At 36.0% G+C, this 21,652-nt stretch overlaps 1 protein-coding gene across 1 annotated transcript; it reads right to left on the bottom strand.

Moving 5' to 3' along the window:
• Window positions 1–676: 676 nt before the first annotated feature.
• hoxc13b (homeobox C13b) lies at window positions 677–3,867 on the bottom strand. The gene is made up of 2 exons (XM_046875326.1): window positions 2,984–3,867; window positions 677–1,655 (listed from the first exon to the last, which is right to left on the bottom strand). Exons 1-2 carry the CDS (start codon window positions 3,525–3,527, stop codon window positions 1,396–1,398), a joined length of 804 nt encoding a protein of 267 aa, XP_046731282.1. The 5' UTR covers window positions 3,528–3,867; the 3' UTR covers window positions 677–1,395.
• Window positions 3,868–21,652: the final 17,785 nt, after the last annotated feature.

Here is a 21,652-nt window from a genome sequence, read left to right as displayed (position 1 = left end):
ATATATAGAGAGAGAGAGAGAGAGAGAGAGAGAGAGAGAGAGAGAGAGAGAGATAGAGAGAGAGAGATGAATTTAATTCGAATGAAGACTGACAATTATTATCTTAAGTGTCACGTGGTGAACCATTAATCCTTCAAATATCAAAAAATAACAAATATATTAATATAATTTTTTATAAGATTTATCCATGGCTATGATCAGAAACTGTCCGGTCTGCACAGTCTGATAACATTTATAAACATTATTTTGTAGAAGCCTGTGGTGTATTACAGAGGGAGGATTGGAAACAGATTTTATTTATACAGAGAACTCTTTAAAACTTTTTTCTCATTAACTGGTTATGTGATTATTAACTTTTTTTGATTATTGTTGTTGTAAATTACAAAACAGAAAGAATAATATACTTTTTGACTACTAAATGACGAGCTCATCTAAAATAAAATAAACCGATAGACCAGTAGCGGTCTGAACTCATTAACAAATTATTGTGTTTTTTTATTTCATTCAATCATCGACCGTATAGCATAAGACGAAAACACACACACACACACACACACACACACACACACACACACACACACACACACACACACAGAGATAGAGAGAGAGAGAGAGAGAGAGAGAGAGAGGATGACAAATCATTAATTAATAAGCAATACTCTTTAATATCCACAAGGCAATAACAAAACATTCCAGTTTCGTGACACAAACATCCTTCAAAGAGAAAGGAAACGAGAATGACATCAAATACACGATAAAATAATAGTAATTTACACATTCTGTCCCACGAGAGTTTTCATTAAATAATAATTAAGCACGGCACTGTACAATATCACACTCAGCCTGCAGACTTGCACATTTCAGCTCCAACACAAGACACACTCAGCTTTTTTCTTTGAACCGTGAGATTTGATGAATATTGTTATAATATAGGTTTTAACTTTTAACCACTTCTCACGCAAACTTTGTTTCATAGGAATGAATTAAACGAACGCGCGCGCCCCCAAAAAGCCCGATTTAAAGTTTTTATAAGCGAACCGGTAAAACCCCAGTTTGATTTTCATTTATACAAACAAAATCACTGAAACTTTATAAAATGGACATCGGTCTGGCTTTGAGTCAAACGAGAAAGAGGTTAGGCTAGATCATAACAAACACATGATAATTAGATTTATTTATTTGTTTGTTTGTTTATTTCAGGAATTTGTTTACAGTAGCTACTCGAATCATTGAAGAATGTTGTTGTTTGTTGCTTTTGAACTTGTACTATGCTAATTTCCGAGTGGCTGGGATAATCACAGTTTACCAAACATTAACCACATAATCATCAGATTAATAGATATGCTAATACATTTTTTATTCGATTTTTTATATTTAGCAAAGATTCGACTCTGCTCAGGTTGCGTGCATGTGGCCGTTCGACTTCGACTTGCAGACGGTTTTCTTTTCTTTTACACGGCGGTTCTGAAACCAGATGGTAACTTGTCTCTCTGAGAGGTTAGTCACGGTGGAGATCCGCCGTCTTTTATCTTTGGTGATGAATTTGTTGGACGCGTACTCCTTCTCGAGCTCCTTTAACTGGATCTTGGTGTAAGGCACGCGCTTCTTGCGGCCTCGGCGGTAGCTGCTAATTTCAGGCTGCAGTGGCACAACCTCTGGAAAAGAAGAATATAAAAGCACATGATATACAAAAGAAACACGTCAGGACACAAACAATCATCGGGTGTGGATTGAATGAATGCCAGCATGAAGGATTCTTTTTTGCAGGTAATATACAGTCAAGTTCAACATTATAATGCCTGATAGTGTTAGGAACTCTCAGCACATTGAGTTTTGAGTTCAGGGAGATTGTGAGTACTGGTGTGGTGTATATAAAACAGAAATAAATAAATAACATGCGCTGTTTTACGGTGTCATGTTAATAGACGGTGTTACAGAAGACAATAGAGAGACAAACTATTGGCTGTTAAGCGCCTCCACTGACCGCAGGGATTCCAGAACCTGGAGAACATCCAGATCCAGAAAGAAGACTTACTCCCATCTCTCTCTCTCTCTCTCTCTCTCTCTCTCTCTCTCTCTCTGTCTAAGTAAGTGTATGTGGGGGGTGTTGTTTTGAGAGATATTCTGGGAATATAATTTTAATAAGTGTGCTGTGGACGCTAAATAGGATTAACACACACACACACACACACACACACACACACACACACACACACACACACACACACACAGAGGCCTATACACAGAGTGCTGCAGGCCCATGGCTACGGGTCTTTTACTTCCTGTTTCTAAAATATTAGCACAAGAAACCCCACAACAACAACAACAACAACAATAATAACAATAATAATCATAATAATAATAATAATAATAATAACATTAATAATAACATTAATAATAACATTAATAAGGCGAAAAAGAAGAAGAAGACGAAGAAAAGAAAAAGAAAAATTGCTTTTAGAAATGAATGTAATGAATAACATTCAGACTAAAATATTGTAAATATACCAATCAACAAATAATCGAATGTTTAACTGCATAATGATGTAAATGAATAAATCAAAGAATAAAGGGATCTCAGTATGATGAATATTAGCACACGATAATACACACACACACACACACACACACACGCCTCAAATTTTGACGCGCTGCGTGTGAATAGTCGACGTTCCAGGAACTCATGTGGGAAAAAGCTGAGGCAGAGTGGGTTGTAAATAAAGTTTTTGCGATGCTTTTAAAACATTTATAAAAACCGATTTGACTTCAGTAGTGTTTACAAGATGTAAAATATTCACAGCACATTCACAACGTGCTAATCGTCTTCTGTTTTCTGTCAGAATGTTTTTTTCAGTAACTATAAATAGACATTACGCATTTAAACACCAGCTCGGAGATTACACGAATAAATAAAACATTGTGTTAAATCTATGTAGGTGTATTTATTTATTTATTTTAAATTGTTGCTGGCAAAGTATATAACCTGGGAAAGGTGACTTCCAGAGGTGGCTCTGCTGACTCTGATCTTTGGAAAAACACACTTGTCCATCCCAGCCGTTGCTCAGTGCCCAGTGATTATATCCATCCACCGGGATTAAACTCTCGTGCCGCACTTCTGGATGAGCACCGATTCCCGGCATCACAGCCATGTCCAGATATCCCGGGACGGTTTGGTAAGAGCCTGCAAAACCAGGGTAGAAAGCCAGTTCTTTGGCTCGGTTGGAGAGCTCTTCCCCGTGCTCGGGGTATTTTTCAGCGGGGTGATAAGAGCACGGCTTCTGCACGTTAACGCTGTGAGCGTGATTTAAACGGCATTCGTAGTAAGAATACGGGTAATTATAACCCAAAGATGCACCGGAGGAAGGTGTCTGAGGCCCGGGACATTGCCGTCCGCCCTCCGATGAAGAGATCTCGGGGTAAATCGAGCCCTGGTGGGGCATTATAGTCCCCGAGTGTCGCCCCAGTCCGGGGTGAGAGATCAGATCCCTGCAGTGAGAGGCAGGACAGTTCCCGCTCAGTCCCTCCATAACGTGTCTATTTTCATTCGTGATTCGTTTTGGTTTTTCTTCTTCTTCTTGGTTGCAAATAAATAAATAAATAAATAGGTCTATGTCAGGTATCCACAGCCGTCGAAGTCATGCCAAAGGCTTTTGCTATATTAATAAAAAACTCGACTAGCGCTCCGAAAAAGGGGAGACTTCACCTCTCACTTCCAAGCTCATTTTCTTCCCTTCTTCTTCTTTCTCTCTGCGCATGCGCGTCCGCCCAAGACACAATCCGTGCGATTCGTAATTAAAGACCTGCTCGAGCGTTTTTTTGCTGACACTAACAAGAAGAAGAAGAAGCAGAGAAAGAGAAGTAGAAGGAAAATACATCTCATCCCTTTAAGTGGAAGCTAATACACAACGTTTTGTAGGATCATTTTAAATCTGAGCTTCTCATTGGCTGAGAAAAGAGAAGGCTTAAACTAGCCTTAAAGGGGAGGACACCTCATTTACAGAAGGAAGAGAACAAGTTAGTGAAGGCGCAAAATCTTCTTTTTTTATTAAAATGCAGATTTGACATCAATGTAGCTTCGATATCAGCAATATTATTACGTGGAAAAAAGAAAAATGAATATGTGCATAAAAAACTGACTTTAAATCGAAATTCTAACTTTATTGTTTTTGTTGGAATCTAAATAAACATATTCAGCAAGTTTGTAGTGAATCATGTGTTCATGTTTTATTATCTGCTGGACGAATGTTTCACAGGTATACAAGTGTGAAGAACATCTGAGAACGATATTACCTGACTAGCACGAGTCTACATGTGAGATGTTTGTGATTGTGAGAGGACAACCCCGTTTTGGTTATGGGTAAAGTAAATAAAACTTGAGTATCTACAGAGAAGAAGTAACTAAATTGGGCTTGGAGGTAAATAGCTCACAAATATTGACCATTCCTTCAAACGCCAGCTGGCCGGAGGTCCAAGGTCAAGGTAGAATCCCAGACAAAACAGAGTCGTAATCAGTCTAGACGGACATGAACGAACTTCACACTCAAACGAAGTGCAAAGAAAACAGCTTTCAGTCAAACTTCCGGGGAAAAATAACGATTCGGTAAACCGAGAAAGGATTTTTAAAGCCTTTAAACTATAGTTTAAGCAAAAATGTAACTTTTTTCCGAGTGCAATTTGGTTTAGAATCTAGAAAAACATTTCGCGTTCGTAACCAGCAGTCGATATATTTTGCATATTTAAAGCAATTTTTCATAATGAAATCGAATTCAAACTCTTCACACTGAAGTAAGACCCAATCATCATGTGTTTGAGAAATTTGAGGGAAAACAAGGAATGAATCCAGACCTTGTATTGAATTGGCCCAGAAATCTGCTACAGCGCATGTAATGGAATTGTGTTCCACAAGAGACTCACCACATCATCCAGACTAATGCTTGATGAACACACTTAATAGATCTGCTTTAATAAAATCATAATATATGTAGCAGTTGTTAAATGGCGGTGAGAAAAGCACAAGTTGGACATTTTCTTTCGTGATGAAAAATGTAGACGTGCGCGCGACGTACATTTTATCGTACGTTTAAATTAAATGAACGTTTTTGCTCTATAAGAATTAAATATGCTCGCGCGCTCCTCAGGCATGATTTTTACCTCTGTTTTAATCAAAACTTCCCCGAATTCTTTAAACTTATTAAGCATTAAAGTCGGTTTTACACTTCAACATGTAGTTTGATAAATGTTGAACATTTGCCTGAATGTAGAAGAAGAGTGAATTATTCATTTCATTTCCCACTCATCTCTCAACACGTTAGCATTTTATAGCATTTTAGCTTTACTACAAGAGTGAATCTTATTACTCTTATTACTGTCTGATCTACTGAGATCTTTTGAGGGGGAGAAGAATAATAATCAGAATTAGAATAAATTATAAAGAATTTGATGAACGTATATTTATTTATTTATTTATTTATTTATTTATAAAACCTCGGCCTTGTTAGAAACCCACCTCGGGAGGAGGCTGAAGACATTTCAGGTAAAGTGTTTAATAAGAATAAATCGTGAGCTTTGTGGACAGAAGTGTCTCAGCAGTTCATCCAGCACGACCAAACTGCTGATCCTTTAAGAAAACTCTTAGCCTTCAGCTGCTCCAGAAGCTGCAATCTGACCCGAATTTCTTCCCGACATGGAACATGTGACGAAACGCGGTTCATTGTACTTCAAACGTAAATGTCTGTAAATGACATTTTCTTATTTGGGACAGGGGCTGAAGTTCCGAGTTCAAATCCCTGCAAGATTACAAGTCCACCACTAAACACTGCCAGAAAGACACTGGAGTCATAATTGGAGCCCTGAGAAAGACCCTTGTTCCTCTGGAGTCATCCATATCAACATCTGATCAACGACAAAAACAAACACCAGTTTATTTTAAATAAAAAACAAAAACACCCACACAATAGGGATGGTAAGAAGTGAAGTTAAAACTAAATCTGAAGTCCTCAAGTAATCCGTATTTGTAACAAAATACCTTTAGTCACGTGAATGTGCGTGTTTACTTGCATATTTGTGAATCCTTTTAAATTATTATTATTATTATTATTATTATTATTATTATTATTGTATTATTATCAAACTGTACTTTAGATGCGACTAAGATCATTTTAAATACGAATTAAGTCAACTGCGTTTACACTAGCACACTAATTATTGAAATGTAAATCAGTGATGACAAATTCAGTTACTTTCTTGATAGATATTAATTTATACCACGGCAACACACACACACACACACACACACACACACACACACACACACACACACACACTTCAAACTAACTGCTTAATAGAAACTTTATATTATTAATTTAAAAGCAAGAAATGCGCATCGCAAGTTCAAGACTGAAAAAGAATTGTTGTTTTTTTTTTTTCAAAACGTCAAATCCAAAAGATGATCATAATAAAAGTTAATTGAGATTTTTGTAGTCTGTAATTTAGGCTTATTTTCTGGGATGAAATGTGTTTTGTGGAATTTTTCCTGGTTTCTTATTTTATTTGATAGTATTTAAGCTACTTTTTTTATGGCAAGTAGAGTTCTAGTAGAGTGTAGTTATAAACAGTTTTGTGTAAATATAAGTGATAAATATAGTAATAGTAATATAATCGACTTTATAATACAACTTGTTTCATATCGTAAACATTATAACTGTGTAGTTATTGAAGCCCGAGTAAAGACTTTCATATTTTTATATAATACCAGTATTTATATTCAATTTGCATTCCTCCTTAAATAAAACCAATTTGTGATTTTTAGGGACAAACTATGAGTTTCTTTTGTACAGTTTATCAGACCGAATGCAGTTTGTTAGTAATTGTTATTATGATGAATAAACAGCTGAACAGTTTGTCTTGTGCGGCCTTTCAGTGCTCATAATAAGAAGAACAGACTTCAGACTTCCGCACACGTCCAAGTTCAAGTTAAAACGCTCATTATCCTGACGGGCGTCGTTCAGGGCTCAATTATTCCCTCCTGCACGCGCGCGAGACGATTACAGATTAGATTTAAAGTAGAAAACCATCGAAGGGATAACACACACACACACACACACACACACACACACACACACACACACATGCATACAAACAGACGGGCAGATCAAATACGTTGCTTTATAGTAAATTAAAAAATATATAAAAGAAATTAATTTAAAAATTTTATTGCACATTTATGTTTAATTTATTTTGCTGTTATAGTTTTTCAGACATGCAACTGTATCAGTTTGTTCATGTTCATGTATGTTAGACACATTAATACGGGATTTATTACTTTCAGACATTTTAGATATGTCAAAACATCTGTGCGTCTTTAGTGAAATAAACAAGAATATCTATTAGTTTTCTCTGGAAAAAAAAATGTTAAACAGAACAAAATAATAATAAAAATAACGTAGATTCTGAAATGAACAGTTACTAAACAGAAAGAAAAATAAACCATGATCAAAACAAAAAAAACCAAGTAGTATTTATATAATACCATTGTATTTTAAATAGTAGTATTTATATGCAAACACTTTTTATATAGCATATTATTTTGAATATTTCTTTGTACATTGTATTATAATATTAAGCAATAATAATCTTTAACAGTTGGTGCTACAACTCGCAGCATCGTGAAAAGAAAGAATTAAACATTTCCTTTGTTTTGTTTTCAGGTTAATGTTGTTTTAGGTTACTGAGCTTCACAAAACAATGTATAATTTTGTCAAATTGTGCAAAAAAATATATATAACTGAAAGGTGGAGCATCTTTCAGCTGTAGTTTATTTAAGTAGCTTTATGTTTCTAAAGAAATAAACGCGATTAAAAGGGAATTTGGGGGTTTGTAGATCTGCTGTTTAAACAAAACGTTTACATTTATAATTATGCCAGACAAAACAACGAACACATGTAGATATTTTGGCAGTATGTACGAAATTTATTTGATTATTTCTTTTTTTTCTTCTTTTTTTTGTAATAGAAAATACTAATATTACAATTGCAGAAAAATGCAGAGTATGTCGGATTAATATTCTGATAATACTGTAAAACAATTAACTAAACGAAAATGATTATTAATAATTTTACATTTTCAGATCACAGAAAGCAAACGAATAAAAACAATGTAAACTTTTAAATAATTATTCTTTCCAAGTGTTTTATTTGTGAAAATCATCTCTCAAGTCTTTCTTTGCATTATTTTCTTTAAATAAGATTAACTGTACTGATGTTTCGGAAACTCTTGTGCCAGTTGCTCAAAACAATAAAAAACATTAAAGAAAACAAAAATAAAATGTAAAAACAATACGAGACATACTAATAATAAAATAATAATATTTATTATTTTAACATTGAATAATTAAAGCTTTCTAAAAGTTTTTATTTATAAATAAAATTATTTATAAGTAATTAGCTTTGAATAAACTGAACAGTTAAAGTAAAATGGAATGAAATGGAACAATTAGTGTAAATACATTTAAATAACATTCTTCAGCATTTTTAGAACAAACATTTCTGAAAATCATTAGCAGTGTTTTTTTACATAAAGAATATGAATTGAATATAATTCAGGGAAACAGGTTTGCTGCAAATGTACAGTGTTTAAAAATAAAACTAACAAAACAGCCCCGTTTGATAACCCAGGCTGAAACTGCCCCTCTCGCCCATCACCAGGAAGTTCTGCAAGGTTTTGTTCTTCCATCTCCTCTCCTCTTCCTCTTCCTCTGGGTGCTAAATGAAGGAGAAGTGTGACGGCTTTAACAGCAGTGTTGTACTGTACTGCACTGCACTGCACACACACACACACAAGTGTCCTCACTGGAGCTGTTCTTAGCTCTCCTGATGATTTGTGGAGGATCTAAATCAAAATTTTCAAATTCCTGCTACTGCAACTCTCAGGGAGCAACTGGTGTTAGCAAATGTTTGTGGAGAAAATATGCACCATCAGCCATTAGCTGTCAATCTCTGACCTCCCCATTGTGCTCTGGTCCAGATAAAAATACTCTCAGGAACAAGGGGTACTAAAAAGGACCATTCCTTGTTCCTGTGCTGCTCATGCAACTACTCTTTGTATCTCACGTGTGCAACATTTATATAAAGTGATTCTTTATTGTTTGAATTTAAAATGGAATTATGCAAATTAAATATTTTATAAGGTACATCAGAGATACAGTGAAATGTTGTGCAGCCTATCATACCCACGCCCAGGTCTATGAACTTTATTTATTAAACCAAACTTTACCTGCACTTTCAATCTGGAGCTCAGGGGAGAATATTCTAAAACACTGAGTATTAAATCTACTAATAGATACATTTATCACCATTCAACATTCATAAATCTGAACTAGAAATCTATGCTTAATGTAACCCACAAATTTAATTACACTCTGATTTTCTACATTAAATATTTTTTATGATTTCAATTCAAATCAATTTCTATTTACAATTTTATTTGTAAAGCACTTTGAAGAAATGAATAGACTGAGAATAAAATCTTATAAACATGTATAAGTTTATCTTTACAGTGACCAAACAAGTAGTGCTAGTGTTCAGGGGAAAACTCCCTGAGATGATATGAAGATAAAACCAGACTCAGGAGGGATTCCATTATGTAATAATCCAAAATACAGGCACATGAAGATTCATGCTAGTGATAATTACAAGTCCAATTTTATTGATCTATTTTTTACTTTATAAGAATATTGTTCATCATGCTTTTCCCCACACTGTCTCCCCTCATGTCTCTAAACCCGGGGAAAGTCAAGTGGACCTGCACCTTTAGTGGCGAGTAAAACAGGCAGGTCTCAGAAGCTTCACATTTACATGATATTATTTTTAACAGTTTTTTAAAGAATAAAGAATAAAGATAACAAACTGTACCTTTCCATGTCACTTGGGTGGAACAGATTTGGACATTTTAATACCTTTTTACTTAGTAAGGTAGGTTTATTGTGTACAAGGTGGAAATTTGTCATTAGCTTCATTATACAATATACATATATATAATATATATAATAACACTGCAAAAGCTCAGAACAGATATCATGTGGAGTCTTTCAGCAGGAACTAAACGTGTAGGTGTAGGTTTTATGTAGGTGTACATGTGTGTGTGTGTGTGTGTGTGTGTGTGTGTGTGTGTGTGTGTGTGTGTGTGTGTGTGTAATGGATTAAGAGCAGCATTTCTGCGTGTGTCTCTTAACATATATTCAAGCTTTATTAGAGACATGCACCACCCCTCCCCTCCCCTCCCCTTTCCGCCCCTCCCCCGGGGGGACTAAAAGCATAACAGTTGGAATGAAGTTGAAATGAAAGTGTTGTTGATCTGTAGAGGGGCGTGGGGGCTCTGCGTGCTCTGCGTGCTCTGGTTATTCCTCCAGGTTATATAGAGTACAGTGAAAGGGAAAGATGGAAACTCCTCCTCCTCCTCTGCTGTGTTTCACATTTAACTCCTGCAGTCTGGAATATTAAACACAGACACAATAAAACACACACTGGCTCAGTTCCTGCTTTAATATTTATCTTGATATTTAGAAAGCTATAGGATTGTTTTTAGGCTTCGCGTCATGATCGAGAGCCTTAACGCGGCGGAATACCGGAGGATTACGAAACCTATAGGAGTGGCAAGTGTTTGTGTATTTCAACATGTTGTGCATTAAATCCTTTATAAAACTGTATGAAATCTGAAACTGTATATGCAGTACAGGTCCGGAAAAATAATCATGGCGAAAAAACAAAATGACAAACACAGGCATCACGTGTAAAAATAAAGAAACTGTAATAATGGGTGAAGTCACGTGGCCTGGATTTGAAAAACTTGTGAAGTTCAGAAACCTTGATGCATGAGAATAACCATCTACAAAGTGCAACATTAAAACAATACGAAAAATTAATTGTAGAATGATCACAAAAAGTAAAACCGACTTCTTAAATCCCAACTTCTGAAAGAGATTTTTGGGAAAAAGACGAAGAAACACAGGTTGTGTAGATCTGTAATATGTTTGTAATGTTTCTAATGGAAACACACACACACACACACACACACACACACACACACACACGCACTTTAGAAAGCGTCAGGATCTGAATATTAACCGAAAAGAAGTCAAAATGTAAATGCAAAATGTTGCGCAATGTAAATTCGCTTGCGTTTAAATTTATTCATAAATACAATTCTCTTGGCGATTTAACCAACAAAACCCTCACTGCTGTTCATATTTAAATTAGAGACTTGTATGGGATCAAAGTTCAAGTTCAAGATTGGCCTTCTGTATGTCAGTGCGCATGCGCGCAAACTATACGGGAACGCGGACGTTTGATGACTACATCTCGGCAAATGCAGTAAATAAAACAAATACCCCCCCCCCCCGTGTGTGAAAGTGAAGTGAGCAAATCATTTCTCGATATATTTAAAGGCAAGCCGACACTCGTTTTAGAGATATTTAATTTTAGAAAGTGGATAAAAAATACTATGGATTTTTCTATAAATATTATAACTAGAAATCTAGATATAGTAATATATTTTAATGTAGAAGATGAAAGTATGTTTGATAGATTATTATTATTAATCTCTCTCACTGCGGATAAAATCTTTAATGAATAAATAGTTCATTATAAATTGGAGAAAATCGCTTGACCTGCTGGAAGACAATTATGTCTGCAAATCGTTTTTATTAGTATTAAAATATATGTATTTGTTTTTGTGTTTGTGTGAGCAGTAAGAATTCCTTTGTCTTATTTTAAATGCAGTACCGAGTTATATTATTGTTTCCCCTGAGTATTTACATTACAAATATTTGTTTTTATAAAAAATAGGTTTAATTATATGTATAATATTAATTCAAAACACGAGCGCGTATTTAACGCGCGATTTTGCCGCGGCACAGTGGAAAACTTAAAAAATGATATAAAAGGTTAATACTTAACTCAGTGCTAAAACTAACTTTCCGTGTGGAAAAATCTATTTTATTTTAAAATAACACAAGTTAATTAACTATGCTGTTAATCATTTAAATCGGATTAAATTACATGTTGATTAGTTTAGACGATTAGTTTTGGGTGGAAATATTATTTATTATGAGTAGACAGTATTTTTTGGAAGCTTTACCATTTTAAAACAAAATAAATAAAATCCAAACAAAGAGAGAAAGAAACCAGAAAAGTAAAACTACAGGAAATATAAAATAGATTACAAAATTTTATCCAATTAACATATACTAAAATTGAATAAAAAACCGATATAAATAGATTTTTTAGATTATAAGAAAACATTATTTATATAACAACCAAGTATATTTTAATAAAATAAAATTTACTTTCTTACTTGCTGTTTACAAAGTGGACAGAGATTACAAAGCACGTGACTAATTTAATACAAGTGTTTATCTTTATTTTTATTTTTTTTTATTTGATCTCTCTGTTTGATTGTAATAAAGACTTTGTAGGTTGATGCCCAAATCAAATCAACATTATTTTTTTTTTTTTATAGCCACAAACGTCACATTCACATCCAAACTTGCCGAAGTCCAGGATATGAACACCTCCACTGCTTTTTTCCCTCTCAGGCCAAAGTCCATCTCCATGAATACTGCTGTTCTTTCTCTCTCTGTTTGTCTGCCCTGTACTGCAGGTAAAATCATGTTTAGCACAATGTCACTATTACAGGAAACACCTTCACAGTGAATTTACTGATCCTAGGAGTGGCTTAAGATCATGCTAAGAACAATGGGTCCTGAAAAATTGATTGCATTGTGTAGAAATTCTTACATGTACACTTGAACAGGCTGAACTGCTAGATTAAAGAGAAAGGGCTTTTTTCCTTCTTGTGAATTATGGCACAGATTATTTTCTATTTCAGGAGATAATTTTTACAGGATTAAGTTAACAATATAAATGGGGATGATTAATAAAATGTGAAAAAGCAACACCATTTTATCATTTTATTTTATTTAAGTAAAACATTTACAATCTGACCTTAACACAATCTACATTTCAATTTTTATTAATAATTATGAATGTAATTATGATCATTATAATACTGAGAGAATTACATCCAGGATTAGAAAAGCTTGTCCTGTGACAGACGGGTGTCCCAGACATTATAAACTGGTGTCTCAGACATGATGGACTGGTGTTCCAGACATTCCAGGCTGGTGCCTCAGATGTGATGAAATGGTGTCAAAGACAGACTCTGTGCCTATTATTCCTCTCCAGCTCCAAACCACTTCCACCTTACAAACATTACTACTGTTTGCTATTTTATCATAAGTAACTGAGATGTTGTCTCATTTGCTGCTTTCTCTTTTATCCTTTAAATAAAAGAGTAATTAAAAAAACTCAATTTAAATAAAGATAAAATATAGTTAATGTAATTTACAAACTAATCAGTTAACAGATTAACTAACTACATTAACTGATGTTACATGGCATAAACTGCACAACGCCACTACACATATTTGTACTTTATTACAGTTAGAGGCATCAATTTTTATCAATCAATTTTATGGTTGTGTATGTGACCAATACAATTTTTATTTGAGATCCTCCATCACCACCACTCCAATCAGAATAAAGCTCTTAGTGAAGATGAATAAATAAGGAGATATTATTTCTCATGAGCTTCATCATTGTTTTGTGGAAGGCAATTATTTTATTATCAGAATTAGGTTTGGAAACACAAAGAGAAACAATCATCCCAACAGTATTCACTTCATTTTACTCTATTAAGAACAAGAATATTGGCCAATGTCCTCAGGATAAAGGCCACTGGGTGTAAAGAAAACTTTCCAGATATTACTTAGAGTTAGATGATTACATTTCATCTATCACAAACCCCACTAAATTAAATAAATCCACTCTACAACCTCTGCATTGGGAAAGTCTCATAGATGTCTGCTGATTCCAGGAGAACATCTCCATACAACTTAGTCATTAGGAAGTATCTGTTTTTGCTTATCCAAATTGTACATGGAACTGAACACCTCACCCCCTATTCCATCTCTCTGACCTTTTTTTTATTTGGCTCTAAACCTTTCCCAAGATAGAGCCAGCTCTTAATGGCCTAACCATGACTAGCAGATCTGTGCAATCTTCTTGCTGTAACTGCTAAGTGTTATGGGAAAACACTAGGCTAGAAGAAGTTTACGGTTCTGCTGCTTCTGTGAGATGGTTAGAGACCACACATTGGTGAAATGCAGATGAACTCTTTTGTCCAGATTTAGGAGGATTTCCTGGAACAAGCACAAACTCAGACTCAAACTTTGCATTAAAGCCATGTCCTGGTACAGTCAGGTCAGGTCTTTACTGTTTTAATATGTGTGTATGTACAGTGTGGAACAGTGGAAACAATACTACAAAATATGTAAAAATATCAGATTATTATTTAATGGAAGTTGAAAAATCAAAAAAATCTATACATATTTAAATGTTAATATATATATACATAATATAACATGAAATGTTAAAGCAACACAAACAACAGTTAAACAAAACTCGTTAGCTGTTTTATGAAAGTAAACATAAAAAAAATACTTGGTGACAATATTTGGTGTAATTCGTTAACTTGGATAGCAAAAGTCTGATTTTAGAAATATTCAATCTCCATCAGACATGTATCTCTTTCAGAGGAAAACAGATTTCTATAATAAGTTTCAATAAAGCTACAGATCTTAAGTACAATAAAAAGGTTTGAATATTTTTCCTGCTCAAAAATCCTTCCTCAACCTTTTTAAGAGTCATTTTGAGAACCCTGGAGGAACTATTACAATCTACAACAGTGTATCATCCTACAACAAAACAGATGAATGTATTTCTCAGGACAAAAAATGAACTATGCTGTTCCTTTGCTGTTTCTGTGCTGTTCTGTGCTGTTCCTGTGTTGTTCCTGTACTGTTCCTATGCTGTTCCTGTGCTGTTTCTGTGCTGTACCTGTTCTGTTCCTGTACTGTTCCTGTGCTGTTCCTGTACTGTTCCTGTGCTGTTCCTGTACTGTTCCTGTGCTGTTCCTGTGCTGTACCTGTTCTGTTCCTGTGCTGTTCCTGTGCTGTTTCTGTGCTGTTCCTGTGTTGTTCCTGTGCTGTTTCTGTGCTGTTTCTGTGCTGTACCTGTGCTGTTTCTGTGCTGTACCTGTGCTGTACCTGTGCTGTTTCTGTGCTGTTCCTGTTCTGTTTCTGTGCTGTTCCTGTGTTGTTCCTGTGCTGTTTCTGTGCTGTTTCTGTGCTGTACCTGTGCTGTTTCTGTGCTGTACCTGTGCTGTTTCTGTGCTGTACCTGTGCTGTTTCTGTGTTGTTTCTGTGCTGTTTCTGTGTTGTTTCTGTGCTGTTTCTGTGCTGTTCCTGTACTGTTCCTGTGCTGTTCCTGTTCTGTTTCTGTGCTGTTCCTGTGTTGTTTCTGTGCTGTACCTGTGCTGTTTCTGTGCTGTACCTGTGCTGTTTCTGTGCTGTTCCTGTGTTGTTCCTGTGCTGTACCTGTTCTGTTCCTGTGCTGTTCCTGTGCTGTTCCTGTTCTGTTTCTGTGCTGTTTCTGTGCTGTACCTGTGCTGTTCTGTGCTGTACCTGTGCTGTTTCTGTGCTGTACCTGTGCTGTTTCTGTGCTGTACCTGTGCTGTTCTGTGCTGTTCCTGTGCTGTTCCATTGCGGTTCCTGTGCTCTTTCTCTGGATTGTCAGATTTTCTCCACTTTATTAATCGCGCCCCCCCTCATCTCTCTTTCGTTCTATCTCTCTCACTCTCGCTTTCACTTTGTGGAGGTTGTAGAGAGGTGGATGCCAGTTCAGATCTTTCCTGTTTATGGTAAGTTAAGGAGTTTTCTGTTTGTTAGATTACTCTTCCCGATAGTTTGGAACATTTTGTTCATACTTTTAGTCTTGTTGCTTCATTGTCTGTTAATTTGTAAATAAATATTTGAACTTCTGGTGGTGGTGTTATTGCCTGGGACAGGACAGGAGACCTTTTTTCCAGGTCTTTTTTCTTATTATTAATTTGGATTGTTTGGTATTTTCCCCCACAACCTTTGACAGAGACGAAGTAAAACACACCACAACAGCTGTATGGTGAGAACATGTATCTAAAGCTGGATTGAGAAACTGGACTCATGTTGTCTACATTTTGTTTTGTGGAAGCTTGACAAATTATTGGAGGAGATGATTGGAGGAGATGATTGAGTGAAGGAGATGAGTAGAAGAGATGAGTAGAATAGATAATGAGAGGAGTGGAGGAGGTGAGTGGAGGAGACATGGGATAGAATGAGTAAAAGTGGTAAAAGAAGGAGGTGAGAAGATAGGACCAGAGGTGTTGGGTGAAAGGAGGAGGTGAATGGATTAGATGAGTACAGGGGGTGAGTGGAGGAGAACAGTGGATTGGATGAGTCATGAAGGTGAGTGGATATGATAAGTAAAATATGTGAGAAAAGAAGGTGTGAGGAGAAGGTGAGTGAATTAGATGAGTGGAGGATGTAAGAGGAAAAGGTATTGCTTCAGGATAGCTTAAAGGTCGGAGTCTACACATGAAGGTAGTGATTTATGAGGAGAGAGGAGATGTCCTCTATTATCTCCTGACATTTTGACTGAAATAGTGGGAGTGAAGCTCCTTCTGAAAAATAAATCCACTTAAGTGTTTGAGCAGTTTGACTATTTTGCTAAAGATTGATGATCATACTCTGCTTTGGCACACTGTCTATTTTTTTTAAGTCAAAGCCCTACCATAATTCTTATGTCTTGCCTGGACCAAGAGCATAAGCACTATTTTCCACCTAAAGAGATGCTACGGACAAAAAAACCCTCCAGACTTTCAAAGTATAAAATATGCTTTTCATAAAATATGCTATTTAAACTAATAAAATTGAGACGCACTAAAAAAGATGTGTCAAACGTCCAGCTCATTCTGTTCTTCTTTAATCTTTCCAAGTAACATCTCTTCATTCCACAAAATATCACTTAACTTTTCCTGAAACTTTTTTTGTATTCCAGGATGAAGTAAAATAAATTGTTTCTCCTGGGTCATTCAACATTTCAGCAGTTATAGCAGGAATTTTCAGCTTCTTCTTGCACCAGCTAGTCAAAAAATTATTTATGTCAGGATTTCCTTGTTATTGGGTGGTGGGAGCTCAGTGATTAAGGTGCTGGTTTACTGATCGGAAGGTCAGGGGTTCACGCCCCAGTTTTGCCAAGCTGCCTCTCTTGGGCTCTTGAGTGAGGCCCTTAACCCTCTGTGCTCCAGGGGCACTGTATCATGGCTGACCCAGCGCTTTGACCCTAGCAGATTCCAAGTGGGATATGTGAAGAGAAAATGTCACTGTGCTGTAAAGTATATGTGACAAATAAAAGCTATACTATCTACAGTCAACTGCTGATCATTCACGGCTCGGAAAATTTGCAGGTTCTCATTTGGAACCTAACTAACGACAATTTGTGGATTATTAAACAATTTGTGGGAATCCACAGTGGGTGTTCCTCTGAATGTTCAAGAAGGTTAGGAATAACATTTTAAACCATGTTTTCACAAACAACGTAAATCCCCAGAGTTCTGTGGGACCACTGTATTCTATTCTGAATCACTTATGCCACCAAATTTGTAATTGGACAAAATATGACTGTTTTTTTTTATAACTAGTCCAAATCTTTTGTCCAAAAGCTTTTACTAGTTTCAGTAAAAAACAATTTCTTCCAGATAATTTACAAGTTGCATCTGGGTGTGAGGAGGAAATGCAGTTTTAGCAGTTTTTAAGATATCTAGATGTAATTTTAGATTGCCATTATAGAAGTCAAAGATGGCAAAAATATGGCAATGGAAAAACTCCATGAGACTTCATGAAAACAGGGCTGCAATTGTTTCCAAGATGTTCAGTGCATGATGTTCACCAACAGATGATGGAACCTACCTATCTATTTGTCAATCTTATTAATTCCACAGTCGCATTCTGAAATGGGATCTTTTTGGCAATTTAGTGTATTGGTGGAAGTCAACCAGATCCAGTGAAGACCAAAGGATCATTCTCTTCACATCTGAATAAATTCAGAGAACATGATTTTATTTCTTAATAATATGTTGCTGGAACTCTCTTTCAAGTACATTTTAACACCTTATTTTCTCAAACCCTCCAATAAAATGACACGTTTCCCTTTTTTTTTTATATATCTTCCCAAAAGCAACCCCTTTAGAAAAAGGTCAAAACATGTCTTAGTGGTTGCCCAGCACAATTTCCAAAGTCAAGCAGAACTTCCTGTTACACCAGAGTAGATTAAAGAGTAGAATGTTCTCCGAAATTTTGGTCCAACTTACAAGACCCTTTGATGCAATATATTTATACTATTATTACCAAAATGTTGCATGTGGCTACATCTTCATCCTTTTTACCCATACTTGACCAAGTCAACTTGACCATAATTCCAGACAGATTGCCAAAGGAATATACTCAGCCTTTCTTTTAAAAACCCAGAGTCTGATCCCCCTTCCCTCCCTCCTTCATCTTGCATCATCCAGGACCAGTGGGTTCCATGTTACTCTGATCCCGCCAAAAAGCCACATAAGAAAATGAATGCCAGATGTGATCGTTATCCAGAGGTGATTGGTTTATTCCTACTTTGCAACACCCACCAACACTTTTATGAACACTCAGGGTAACTAAACAGATTTCTAGATTCCTGAAGGATCCTGGATAATGGAGGATGTCTGCTGAAGTGAGGAAGTAAGTTTAAATACATAATAGATCTTATTTATAGCTAAAACAACATATTGTTTAAACTAATAAGAACAGAAGAAATGGCAGAAAACAGAACTTGTCTAAAAATAATCTCTGTGGATTGTGTCATCAGTAAAAGATGACACAAAAATGTGTTGGTCAGTACAACACTTCCAGTCTTATTGAGTCTGTTAATGACTATGGCAGGAGTGTGTGGGTGTGTGTGTGTGTGTGAGAGAAAGAGAGAGAGAGAGAGAGAGAGAGAGAGAGAGAGAGAGAGAGAGAGAGAGAGAGAGAGAGAGGAGAGAGAGAGAGAGAGAGAAAGAGAGAGAGAGAGAGAGAGAGAGAGAGAGAAAGAGAGAGAGAGAGAGGGAGAGAGAGAGAGAGAGAGAGAGAGAGAGAGAGAGAAAGAGAGAGAGAGAGAGAGAGAGAGAGAGAGAGAGAGAGAGAGAGAGAGAGAGAGAGAGAGAGAGAGAGAGAGAGAGAGAGAGAGAGAGAGAGAGAGAGAAAGTAAAGAAAGAGAGAGAGGGAGAGAGAGAGAGAAAGAGAAAGAGAGAGAGAGAGAGATAGAGAGGGGGAGTGGGGAGAGAGAGAGAGAGATTAAAGAAAAGAGAGAGAGAGAGAGAGAGAGAGAGAGAGAGAGAGAGAGAGAATCAATTGTACCAGCAGATATTTGTCACAGAGCTGACTCAAGGAAAATCAGTAATGTCCTCTGGATCTGGACCCATTTGGTAGCACTGAGATCCACCAGATTCTTCTGTAAAATATTGATTTGGATAAAATACGGATATAAACTCTATTGTGTTTATTAGTCAATTCAATTAATGAACGTTTTGAAGTGCAGTTTCATAAGTGGTCATCAGGGACTCATGCTACAAATGAAAAGCAGTTTATTTATATATATTTTATTATTTTTTTATATAATTTTGTATTTTACTTTCACATTTTTAATGAATTCATAACTGTAAAGATCTACCTTTTATTAACAGAGTCAGAATTATGGCCCTGAACTCTGTTTCCCATCAGCCACTGCACCCTTATATAAAGTCACATGTCACTAATCCCCTTACAGCTGAACATTTTCACCTTATTAGCACTTGTATAGCCTCACTTTTCAGAGCACTGTTTTCTTTGTACTTCATGGTTGTTGGTGGTGTTTTGGTTCACAGATTTGTGACTTGATTTATGGCACTTGATTGTATTTTTTTTCACCTTTATAATAAATATTATCTGCACTTGCATCTGATTATCCTGACAATTCTAACAAATCTTGAGTAAAATTAAGGAAATAGGAATGACAGATTTGCCGGCTTTATCCCGGCCTGCCTCTGGATGAAGTTCTCTTCAATAAGAGGCGACTCTGTGCAGCTGGAGATGTTTCTCATCAATGGCCTGGAGATCAATGAAATTATGAAGTAAGAACAGGAGCTCTGAGGATTTAGATTTGGACTGTAGTTAATATCTACAGTCTGCTACACTGACTCAGGACTACAGTCTGCTCTGATCTCCATCACTGCACCTCAACATTGTTTATCTGTAATAAATGGACATTCGGTGGAACCCAGATGAGGATGAGGTTCCCTCTTGAGTCTGGTTCCTCTCAAGGTTTCTTCCTTTTGCATCTCAGGGAGTTTTTCCTTCACCACAGTCTCCACCGACTTGTTCATCAGGGACAAACTTACACTTATAAAGAACTTATTCATTTTTATCTCCACATTATCTGTGTATCTGTGTCTTTGAGACGATGTTCATTGTTAAAAGTGCAAAACAAATAAAAAAATATTGAACTGAATTACCCCTCCAACATGTCCTTCACATGACCTTCACCAATCCCTTGACCAAGTCCTAGGCTAATTTTAAATCAAATAAAAATGCTGTTTATAAATAATATAATGATTTTATTTTCTAAACTTCTGGAATAATTGCCTGATTTGCATGTAAGTTCTTGTGGATTTTACAGATATTATTTTTTTTTATTTGAATGGTTTTACGTATTAACAAGTTGACTACAATAATCCTAAAGTTGTATGTTTAGATTAATACATTTCCTTTTACCTATAAAAAAAAATCGCATGTTAAAATCTGAATTTGAGCACAAGTGTGGCTGAGAGTTCAAAATACACGGCGGCCATTTTTAACCTGCACGTGCAGTTTCCTGTTGCACTTTATACAATATTAATTATCCTACATATTCTATGTCATTACATGTGACTTAATTCAAACCCTTTGGGTTTTTATGCTATTTTATATGTTATTGATGTTGGATTGATTTATGATGTGTGCTATAAGACGCCATCTTGGTAAATGATGAAAAACATCTGTTACTGGTGTAATATTCTGTACTTTTGACACAAGTTACAGTTAAATAAATGGCTGATCCACACAAAAAACTGAGGGTTTCACTTATCAGAAAGTCAAAATATTTTGGGGAAAAACCCAAAACTAGTATTTGTGTCACAACGGCACATAAAGTCCAGTTTACGTGCCCCCTGCTCTACCACTGAGAGAGAAACGTCACATGGACGCGCCACTTTGACACGTGACTGTGAGTTTGTTTTCTAGTAAATGAGCTCGTCATCTGTCTGAGTTTTACCGCAGCTTTCAGCGCCATGACAACATCCTCCATGCTGAAATCGTAAAATGTTACGATTACGAGTCTTGAGCATTCACACAAACAACTACACTGTGATTATCCACAGACTTTTAGATAAAATGTGTGTGTGTGTGTGTGTGTAGACAGACAGACAGATTGACATATTCGAGTTCTAGGTTGTTTATCACATACATATTACATACATGTAATGTATTTGTGCGTTTGTGTGTGGTTGTATTGCCTGAGAGTAGAAGATACTCCTGAGTCTCTGTGTTGCTCCTCAGGAACCTGCAGCTCTTCCCAGATGAAGTAGTGAGAAGACTGTGTTCTGGATGGTGAAAGTGTAAGATAAGCCCTAG

The sequence above is a fragment of the Silurus meridionalis genome, chromosome 19 (genome assembly GCF_014805685.1).
Source record: "Silurus meridionalis isolate SWU-2019-XX chromosome 19, ASM1480568v1, whole genome shotgun sequence".
NCBI lineage: Eukaryota > Metazoa > Chordata > Actinopteri > Siluriformes > Siluridae > Silurus > Silurus meridionalis.
The sequence above is the reverse complement of the archived record's forward strand: the minus strand, read 5'-3'. Positions and strand labels throughout refer to the sequence as shown.